At 33.8% G+C, this 10,216-nt stretch overlaps 2 protein-coding genes across 4 annotated transcripts; one reads left to right on the forward strand and one right to left on the reverse strand.

Annotated features, from left to right (window-relative positions):
- Nucleotides 1–702: 702 nt before the first annotated feature.
- On the forward strand, nt 703–3,051 carry LOC100305717 (Tim10/DDP zinc finger family protein). 2 transcript variants are annotated; one of them, NM_001349565.1, is made up of 6 exons: nt 703–892; nt 1,594–1,652; nt 1,829–1,881; nt 2,023–2,061; nt 2,250–2,319; nt 2,660–3,051. In NM_001349565.1, exons 2-6 carry the CDS (start codon nt 1,611–1,613, stop codon nt 2,708–2,710), a joined length of 255 nt encoding a protein of 84 aa, NP_001336494.1. In that variant the 5' UTR covers nt 703–892; nt 1,594–1,610; the 3' UTR covers nt 2,711–3,051. The 2 variants fall into 2 exon arrangements, with proteins under 2 accessions (NP_001336494.1, NP_001336495.1); NM_001349566.1 differs by having other exon boundaries at nt 1,605–1,652.
- A 1,524-nt stretch (nt 3,052–4,575) lies between these two features.
- On the reverse strand, nt 4,576–9,960 carry MATE (aluminum-activated citrate transporter). Of its 2 annotated transcripts, none has more exons than XM_006593251.4 (13): nt 8,944–9,960; nt 8,331–8,452; nt 7,813–8,022; nt 7,474–7,658; nt 7,199–7,334; nt 7,010–7,106; nt 6,799–6,899; nt 6,146–6,309; nt 5,662–5,733; nt 5,465–5,581; nt 5,264–5,359; nt 5,046–5,167; nt 4,576–4,898 (listed from the first exon to the last, which is right to left on the reverse strand). In XM_006593251.4, the coding sequence occupies exons 1-13, from the start codon at nt 9,135–9,137 to the stop codon at nt 4,853–4,855; spliced, it is 1,662 nt and encodes a 553-aa protein (XP_006593314.1). In that variant the 5' UTR covers nt 9,138–9,960; the 3' UTR covers nt 4,576–4,852.
- Nucleotides 9,961–10,216: the final 256 nt, after the last annotated feature.

Genomic DNA, 10,216 nt, shown 5'->3' on the forward strand with positions numbered 1-10,216 from the left:
CCACTCTTCCACTTCACGTCTTAAGAAAGTAATTACATTAAAAAGGTGAAAATGTACTCATGGGTGCATCAGGCAAATTCACTGGGCCTAACCTCACCCATATAAGCCCATACCTTTACTAATTTAACAGTTCTTAAACTTGATACTATATATAAATATTAATCAATAGTTTTGATTGTAATTTAAAAATAAATTTTAACTAAGTAAAATAATTTTAAGATAGTTATTTTAAAAGTCAATTTATTATACATGATGAAATATGATGGATAACTGTGTAAAAAAATTTAAACTGTTAATACATAATCCTTTTTCTCTTTAAAAATAAATATGATATTTATTATAACTATTTTATTATTATTAAGAGATACTTTATTTTTTAATTATATTTATAATTATTTTTTTATAAAAATATTCTATTCTGTTTATTTTAGATTATGATAGTACTTTTTCTTCATCTCTTATTCTCATTAAAATCAATTTCTGTAATTTAAAAAGTAGATATTTAGATGAGAGATTTGAAATAAAATATTATATAGTTCGTCGCTAATTATAGTTTTTTTTTTCAAAAGGTTTATTTATTTCCTTTTTATAAAAATTCTTTTCTAATTTTGAAATGTTTTAATTATTTTTTAATATATTTTTATTTAGTTGAAAATATCTTATAATTAAAGAGTAAGAGGGATGAATAAGTTAAAGATTTTGGTAAAGTTTCGGGTAGTTAACACCTGGGCTCCTTCCTTAGTTTATGAAATTTGTTTTCTGAAACCTAGCCAGGCAGCCTCCCTTCCTCCCTCGATATCGGGTGCCGCTATTTGCTTCTCCTCTGAACCATCCAACCATTCAACGGCCCTGTGTTTGTTAATTGAGATTTGAGATTCAACGCTCTAACATTGTACGTTTCTCTTTCTCACACTTTAGATTTCCTTTTTGGTTCTGTCAGTTGTATGTATAATAAAGGATTTTGCTTTCTGGCCATTTTATATATATACATATACATACTTGAGAGCGCTCATTATATTAGAAATTTGGGAAAATTTGTGTTTTGATTGGTGGAATCTCGCCTTCAAGCGAGAAGCATGAGAGATACAGAGAATAAGTGTTAGGTGAAATGGTGAATTACTGCTATGACTCGTTTGCTTCTCAATCATTTTGTTCCAACTGCTATCTTTGGAGGCTATTAAGAAATTCTATGTTTAGTTGTTCTATGTTCTCTTTTTAGCCTAAGTTGTAAAAATAAGCTTTACTCAGCGTTTGGTTGATCCAGTTTCATACACGTTTAATTCCCAACTTAGTTGTATTTTAGCGTACAAGGATCACCTGTGTGTTCTTTTGGAATTTAACGTTTAATTATTCTGTGGAAGATGATACTTTGATTACAACATCAATAACCTCATCGCATCCCATATCCCTAAGCAATAATTAGTTAGACAACATAATTAAGAAGATAAATAGATAATATGTTTGATATTACACACACACAGTTGTTTACTAACTTACTACTGCTAACTTAAAACCAATAATTTTTTTTTTCTATCAAACTTCAATCATATATTTGAGTGAATCATAAGGCATGGCATTTTCTAATTTTTTTAGGGGACTTTCAGGGTACAATGGCTTCCAACATCTCGCCTTCTGCCCTTGATAAAGAACAGGTAGGTGTTCTTTTCTCTTGCTCATATTTTGGAAAAACAGATTTGGTGGTTGATGTTGTTAATTTGACACCCCAATGTGATTTCCAGTTTAAACTTTCTTTTTTGGGTGTTTTTATTATTATTTAGTTTTTCTTGTTTTTGGATGTGTTTCAATAATTTGTGTGGTAATGGAGCAGATATTTGGAATGGCTGAAAAGGAGATGGAGTATCGAGTTGAATTATTCAACAAGTAGGTTTCCTTGCTCTTGCTTGCCTTGATATTTGATAGTGTTTGCCATTACCAAGTATAATGTAGAATAATGACTGCATTTTGTTTGAGAAGTGGCACAATAATTCATTTGGCTAACATTTTGTTGCTTTTACCATTCAGGATGACCCAGACCTGTTTTAAAAAGTGTGTTGACAATAGGTAGGGAAACTCAAACTCTTATCTAATTACGTAAACTGCTTAAGAAGTGTCATGTTTGATGCCCTTCAAATGTCAATTTGGAGATTAGTTTCTGATTTCTCAAAGAGAGTTGTCTGCTGTTGCATTGTTTTGATTATGGCTCTATATGAATGTAATAATAATATCTGTTTATCACTTTTTGCTCTCAGGTACAAGGAGTCCGAGCTAAATATGGGTGAAAATAGTTGCATTGATCGCTGTGTTTCAAAATACTGGCATGTAAGATTTTCTTTAGTTTACTTTTGGATGTATCACTGAATCTTTCTGGGTTGTCTATAGGTTATTCTTTTTTCTCATCAAATTCAATATTATGCTTTATGATAGTTTCTGAGATAGGAAGAAATCTTAGTGGGGTTTAGTACCTGGTTAAATGTGTGCTCTCTTATAAAATTCCTGCTTTAGACTTGATAATTTCATGCAAGGCAAGGCAAATTAAGTTATATGTGGATCACGGAAATTCTGACTTAATTATGGTTTTTGCTTCTGAAATCATGGGAAACTGCAAATGTTGACTATAGTGATTGTCTTGTTGTCTAAGCAGTTTTCTTTTTTTGACTAGGTGACTAATCTAATTGGCCAGCTGCTTGGTTCTGGAAGGCCTCCTATGTAATCCAATACTGTTATGTCTCCTTTCGCGGTTAGCAACATGTTAGCTACATCTACGATATTAATAGTTGCTTCCCCAAGGAAGCGTAAATTTAATACTTTGGAACGTCTTTATTTTTGTCCATGACTATTTTGAGTTCAACCTGTTTTTGTTAAGAAAGGAATTGATGATGAGCTTTTGAGGTAGCCAAAGGTGAACAATAAAAGTAGTTTTAGTTAATTAAGTTTATTCTTCTTTTTCAGAGGAGTTCATCTTGTAATCAGAGGAGTTTATCTTATAGTGACAAATCTATGTCTTACTCCATTTTAAGGAACAAAAGGAACAAAACATGACTTTTTGGCTCTACCCCTACTTTATCATCTTGCAACCGCATTGCTCTTTATCCCCTTGCGACATTATGTAGTTAGAAACTTGGAATTTTTCCTTTTCGTTTACAAACGATGTATTTGCTTAGAATTTTTTCCCCACTCGACTATCACCAAATATCTACCAAAAATTAATATATTAGTGCCTAATTGTTTACAAAAAAAAAAAAAAAAACTCAGTCGCTAGGGTTCTGAATCAAGTCTCTTGAGACATTTGTTGAAAGGTATTAATGTTAAAGCAGTGTTAAATATTAAAAAGTATTTAGTGTTTTTTTTTTTCAATATATAACTAGCACAAACTCTCCTGATTTGCTTAATAATTGTATTATTACTGTGTGGAAAACAAATTTGTAACGAAGTTAAGGTCGATAAGGTATGCTACAATACCCTCTTTATTTTCATTACTCCCGTAACTTCGTTACAATATCACATCCATAAATGATTAATATTTTTAGAAAAAAAACTTTTATTTTCAATGTCACATAGTGTTTGGATTATGGGATACTAACTTAATTGGAATTGCAGATACTATGATGGTGTAGCTTGCCTTTTTGACTTAAAAAAAATGTAATCGTATTAGGTTTTTGAAATAATTGCCACCAAATTAGTTGGACAAAAAGATAAAAAAAAACGTCATTATACTCATCGTTACTAAAAATTAAAATATGATAAAAAATAAATCACAAGAATCTAATATAGTTATAGATTTAATTTGATACATTTTTGTTTAAGAATTTAATTTGATACTTAGAACTAGTATCATGATGTCTTTAATTTTTTGGCTGAATAAAAAATGATGTTTGCAATTTTTGAAATACTAATTTAGTGACTAAAATTGTCGAGGAAATAATGTAATATAACATATATCTCTAAAAAAATCAACTTGTAACTTCTTTCATATAATTTTTATTTCATGTTTTTTTTTCTTATATGACAGAATCTTCAAAATATTCAGGTGCCCAAAACAAAAAAATATCTACACGAGTGCTGCAATACTTTCATAAATATATGCACACTGATGTAGTTGATTTAAAAGCAAGGAGAAGCAAGGAGAAACGACTAAGAGAAGACAAAAGAAACTATGAAATTCCCCAAGTCTTGCAATGATGGATAAGTAAGTTTGAAGCTACTTATACTTTTTCATGTCTAGTGAAAGGCATTGATATAATTCTCTTCATTTGAAATATGTTGCTGATATGCTCTTTCTTTTTTCTTTATAAAGTGCTTTTGATATGCTGTGGATTTGTGCAAGTGAACAATTTAATGATCCTGATAAGTCTGACATCTTCTAATAATGATTAAAATGTGATATTGGTCTTATTAAATATTTTTTACTTCAAAATATTTTTCAATGAAGACCAAGTTGATGTAGGAATCACCATATACAAACTTCCTAAAAACGAAGGGAGTTCTACATCTTTTTTCAGCACTAGTGATTGTTCCACGCAATCTTTCATTTTCACGTTATTCCATGTAATTAATTATATTTGTTGCATGGTTAGGTTACAAACAAAAGCTTGATTCTATATTTCATTTCATTTCACTATATGAGACTGAGAGTAGAGTTAGATTTTTCTGTACATATTATGATGCAGAGGTAGATTTTTCAACCAAATACCCCAAGCACAATCAAGCAGGGAGAATTGTCTAGTCTTTCAGAAGAATTTTTCAAGCGATTTAACAACCTAGGGGTAGCTTATCTCACTTTAATGTAATCAGCAAACACCACTGAAACCTAGGCCTAATATGAAGCTATAATTATGGTGTCTGCCATGTGCACTCATGAGCTCCTTAGAAACTCCCAAGGTCCTGATCCCGTTCCAATTCTGCATCAACACAGTCCATTTATTAGTTCCATTGACTTAAAGAGAATGCATTGAATCAATGTTCTAAATGTGACAAGTGTCTTGATAGTGATCAATTCAATTAGGTGGAAAATATTAGAAATAATAACCCTTAAAAATCAGTATTACCTCAAGAAGCCAGCAAATGCCCTAAGACCCATATAGATGGTCAAAGCAACCCAAATTCCAATGAAACCACCAGCGGATGACAAAATAAGCAGAGAAATGATGCTAAGAATTGCCACCACAACCTGAGAGTTACCATAATAAAGTAGTCCTAAATATTTAAGGCAGAAGGCTGAATATGCCATTTATCATAATACCATAAAATGGAAGAAAATACTCACCATGGAGAAGGCTGAATATGCAAAATCAGATGCCCCAAAGTTGACACCATCAAATACAAATGCTAAAGAATTCAGGGGTTGAGTGACTGCAATAAACTGGTAAAAAAGGATGAACATGAATGTAACTATGTAAGTCACCCTGCTATGGGGTTGGAAAGATAGAATACCAATATCCTTTCCAATTTGAAAATGGATAATTACCGGGATCCCAATTTGAATGAGGTGGAGGACATTAGCATCTTGTGTAAATATTTTAGCACCAAAGTGCAATCCTGTTCCAAGAATGAATGCAAGTGCCAATCCTAGAACCAAACCCATCTGCAGTATAATAAATAGTGTCACATATACAGAATCTATGTCTGAGAAAAGATGGTATCTCATTCAACATTCTAAAGCACCTGTAGAACTCGGGATGCAGTTGCTGTGGCCCTGTTGAAGTCCTTATTAGCAAATGCACCTGCAAGAATTGCCTGAAACTGACATGTTACTTTGGAAGCTATAAACTAATAGAAGCAAAACAACTAGGAAAGAAAAACATTGCCTTTTACTTCTGTTTCAGGATGGCAAATGACATTATAATCAAATCAGATAACGTAAATGTGTAGTTATTCCACACTAAAGATTCAACTGGCCATTGAAAACGAGAGAACTATGGCTTCTATAGTTCATTTCATACCCAGCCAAGTATTTTTACAGGAAAGTGTGCATTGGAAAATGAAAATGAATTCAAAGAATCAATCATGTTATCCAACACCTTTTCAGTTTTTTCATACAAGAAAAAACTATTCAAGTGGAGGTCATTGCTATTTTATCCGTTGTTTTGGTATGAAACCATCATGAAGTAACATAGCAAGGCATTTATTGGACAAAGTAATATCTAACCTGCCCAGCAACAGCCAGACCATCCGCAAGAAGAGACACTGCCAACCAAACCTGCAGACATACTTGAAATGCGGCCATAGATGTTGGTCCCTGCCGTGCAGCTAATGATGCAGCCAGCGTCACACAGAATGTTACAGCGATGACTCTCATTAATAATAGAAAACCTGGATGACAACAACAATATAGGAAAGGACAAAGATGGTGTCAAGTCTCAATACTAAAGTGTTAGTAAACCTATACAGAAAAAAAATAAAGCATAAGATTAGAAGTATCAATTTGAATGGAAAAAGATAGAAAACAACATAGAAATTTCCATAAGAAAATTTTGATTCTGAAAAGTTTATGATTAAATAACATGAAATAAGGTATTGTTTATATAATATTGCTAGGAGAGGAAATAGCAAATACATCTTCAGTAAATAATTTTGATTATGGTTACAAGGATGAAATCTTAATACAAGAAAGTAACATAATCTTGTGGTGCGCCAGAGTTTAGGTAGGGGCAGGGGTGCCATCGTTGGTTGGGGATGTCTGCCCCTACTTTGTCACCTTTGCGCACCCTTTTCAAAAAAAGGTAACACAGCTACTTTGCCCTGCCCAGTTCTTTTTTTTTTTTTTGTAGATCATTTGGTCTAAGCAAAATAAACCCTTACCATTTTTAAGAAATCGGTCTAATTGCAGATGATTTATGCTTGGAGGTATAAGGTCAACTTGTTCCAACAACCTCCACAAGAGAATAACTGAAATTAGGTACCTACACAGTTGATTTGAAAATAAGGGATAATTAGGGTCAAAAGAAGCAAAAGGAAAATTAAGATACCATGGAAAAGATAGTTGTGCATAAATGTACTTTGCAGAACATACTGAGATATAACATGGGCGATGGCTGCACCACTGACACCCAAGCGGAATACAAACATGAATAAAGGATCTAGTGCTATGTTGGTTACATCTCCTGCCACTAGATACATCAAAGAAAGAGTAGTTAGAATCAGATAATAGCAGGATATTGTGACATTTGATCAAAGACAATTTAAGTTTGTCAAGGCATACCAGTGGCATATAAAGGAGTTTTAGTGTCTTTAAATCCTCGGAAGACTCCCTGCATTGCTAATGAGAGAAGAACAGCAGGAGCACCAAGGGACCTCAATTTCAGATACTGCTTTGCAGGATGTAGCATAGGAGAGTCCTGGATAAATAATTCATATTATTTGGCAATCACCCCATGCTAGTATAAGGTCCAATCACTAAAGGAAAAAATTAAAATAAATGCCAACGTGCTATCATCCGAAAAGTTGCATTCCATAATATTATGCAGAAGTACTTACAGAAGTTACTCCCATGAAGTTCAATAAAGGTTTTGCTGCAGATATAAGAAATATTGCCTGGATGAGTCCAAGGATGCCACCTATAAATATTGCTGATGAAGCTGAAGGGATATGCCTTCTCTTACGTTCCTCCTTAGCTATATTAAAGCTTTCGCCAACAAAATCTGAATTGTGAACATTTCCACCTGTAACTGACCAAGTTAATGGAATGGTCTAAATTGGCAACGTACAAAACCTTTTATTGATTTTTCTATAGGACAACAAGACATCACTCTATAGTGGAAGCCAATAAAACATGGCTGAAACCAAACCTATTACCTAAGAATGGGAGAATGGTACCTTTCTGTGGTAATAACTCTTTGGTTTCAGTATCCGTAGGTTGACCTGCTTCCAAGCATCTACCCTCCTCTGTCTGAGGGTTTGCTCCACTAAGGGTATCTTCCTCAGCCACAAAAGAAGTTGTGACACTGACAAGTGGGAATATTGCGATCCTTGATACTTGATTGAAGAGAGCTATGGAAACTCCTACAGCAGCAAGCTCTACTGGACCTGCATGGACCAATAATATTTAACACTTGATGCATTCAAATACATACAAATATAGTCTTGATCATTGGGATTTTTTTCACTCACATCCTGACTTAGTTCCTGTTGTTCTCTGTCATAATATAAAGTATAAACTCAGCTCATTTATATAATTTGGTTGATATGCACTAAGTGAAGCATCACAGACCCATAGATACCAAAAAGTTCTAGTTCTACTGATTTAAACAGTCATGCCCAGTTGCCCACCAATGGTTTCAGATGAGAAATGTGTGAAATAAGCTCAAAGTTAATAAATGAATAACAGAACATACCTATTTGGCCAATAAATGCTGTGTCAACTAGTGAAGCAATAGGATCAGCTGTCAAAGCCATTGCTGCAGGCAATGCAATTGACAAAATTTCCCGACCAAGACTGTCTGCTTTAAAAACTAGTCTGTAGTGGGAAGAAAATCAAGAGTTAAATCTAGGTACTACATCAGAATAACGTGATCAATAACTGCTGGAAGAAAATAAAAATTGAACTCAAAATAAACAAGGTAAAACCTCCCAAAGCTACACACATGCGTTCATCATAATAGCTCCACCTCTTAGGTTTCTAGTCAGGTGGGAGGGAGTTTTTTTAATCCATAGGAATTGAAGACAAATACTAGGCATTTACAACAACTAACGCATTCAGCTAAACTAACTCAGCTAGACTCTGTTGGTGTGGGAGCGAAATTGGAATCATCAACCAAGCCGTGAAATTAAAATCATCAAAAATACGTATAACAGATGAAAATTTTCAGGAAAAAAAAAAAGATGTAAACTACCCAGTTTCTGTTTAATGAACGACACTACTCGTTCAGCCTTTCAAGTTAGAACTTGCATTTTTTCAGAAAGATATGTACTACAGAAATGCTATAACATGATATATATTATATATACCTGGCATCCTGAAAGAAAGTGCAAATTGGTATTCTCCTCCAATCACCAAATGAATGAATACTCTCTTTCTCAGCCATATCTGAGACGCCAAATTCACTGTTGTGTTGTTTGAGAAACCAAACGAACAAAGGCAACTTATTGAGGCTAGTGATACATAACTGAAGTGATACTGAAGGAGCTCCAATATCTTGCATGAATTAAACTTTTAACTTGAGCATTAACACTTAAAGACATCATAATTTCGGCTCCAATGTATTGAGACTGCATAATATCTCGTTATTTATGTGGTTAAATACAGACCAACCAACCAATCAAGTCAAATCATAATGGAATACCATTATCATCATGGAATAGGGATAGACTCCACAGTGATGAAAAAGTTGGTAAAGGAGATGCCCTTTTATATTCTTCCCCTCTTGGCATAGAATAGTCCTTCTCACTATGTATGAGCAAAACCACTGACTATAATAATAAAGAATGAAAAAAAGTACGTAATTAAAACACACAAAAAGGGTTTACCCACATGAGAATCACTGTAAACTGTAAAGTGAGTTCCCCTTAAAAAAACAGGAGATGTTTTTCCAAATCCGGTTGCTTAATAGTAGTTAGTAACATTCAAACTTGGACATTTGGGCTCTGAAAGAAAGCCAAACCAACCAATCACTAGTAAGACAAATAAACTGCAACTCAGATTTCCCTGCTACCCAAAAATGTGATTCACCTGAAATTCAAGGTTTGAAACTCCGCACTTAGGCTTTTAATACTAGCTTTGAAATAAAAACACCCTTTAACTTGGGGGAGAACAAACAACAACCATAGCATGTTCAATTGTCCATATATATCACATAAAATATGCATGCGACTGAAAGAATGATAATGGAACACTGAGAACAGGACAAGAGAAGTTTGAGGTAACAAGCAATAATATATGGTGGTGGAAAAAAAGTTGAACACAGACATCATGCGGGCCCAGCTAGCCAGGTTCAACTTTCAGCTTCTTTGGGACACTTAAAAGAAGTAGAAGGAGCTTCATTGATCTTAGTAGCTCTTGTGTACCATGAATTGTTAAAACATGTGGCAGTACTATAATCCATAGAAGCGGTCCATACACGTCAAAAGTCTCTCAGTGTCTGCCACGTTAAAACATGTGGCACGCTTACCAACGATTGCCACGTGTCTGCCACATTCTGCTTTGGAATGTCCTCCAATCCAACATGATAAAAGAAGAGAAATGTTAGAAAAGCATTACAACTATTTTAAACACACGTTTTCT

This window comes from Glycine max, chromosome 13, assembly GCF_000004515.6.
Source record: "Glycine max cultivar Williams 82 chromosome 13, Glycine_max_v4.0, whole genome shotgun sequence".
Lineage (NCBI taxonomy): Eukaryota > Viridiplantae > Streptophyta > Magnoliopsida > Fabales > Fabaceae > Glycine > Glycine max.

Coding starts and splice junctions, on each gene's coding strand:
- LOC100305717 (NM_001349565.1), top strand. CDS start 1,611: ATGGCTTCCAACATCTCGCCTTCTGCCCTTGATAAAGAACAG. Junction 1,653..1,828: donor CTGCCCTTGATAAAGAACAG/GTAGGTGTTCTT, acceptor GTAATGGAGCAG/ATATTTGGAATGGCTGAAAA. Junction 2,320..2,659: donor GTGTTTCAAAATACTGGCAT/GTAAGATTTTCT, acceptor TTTTTTGACTAG/GTGACTAATCTAATTGGCCA.
- MATE (XM_006593251.4), bottom strand. CDS start 9,137: ATGCAAGATATTGGAGCTCCTTCAGTATCACTTCAGTTATGTATCACT. Junction 7,335..7,473: donor ACTTCATGGGAGTAACTTCT/GTAAGTACTTCT, acceptor TTATTTATCCAG/GACTCTCCTATGCTACATCC. Junction 5,168..5,263: donor CATATTCAGCCTTCTCCATG/GTGAGTATTTTC, acceptor GGTAACTCTCAG/GTTGTGGTGGCAATTCTTAG.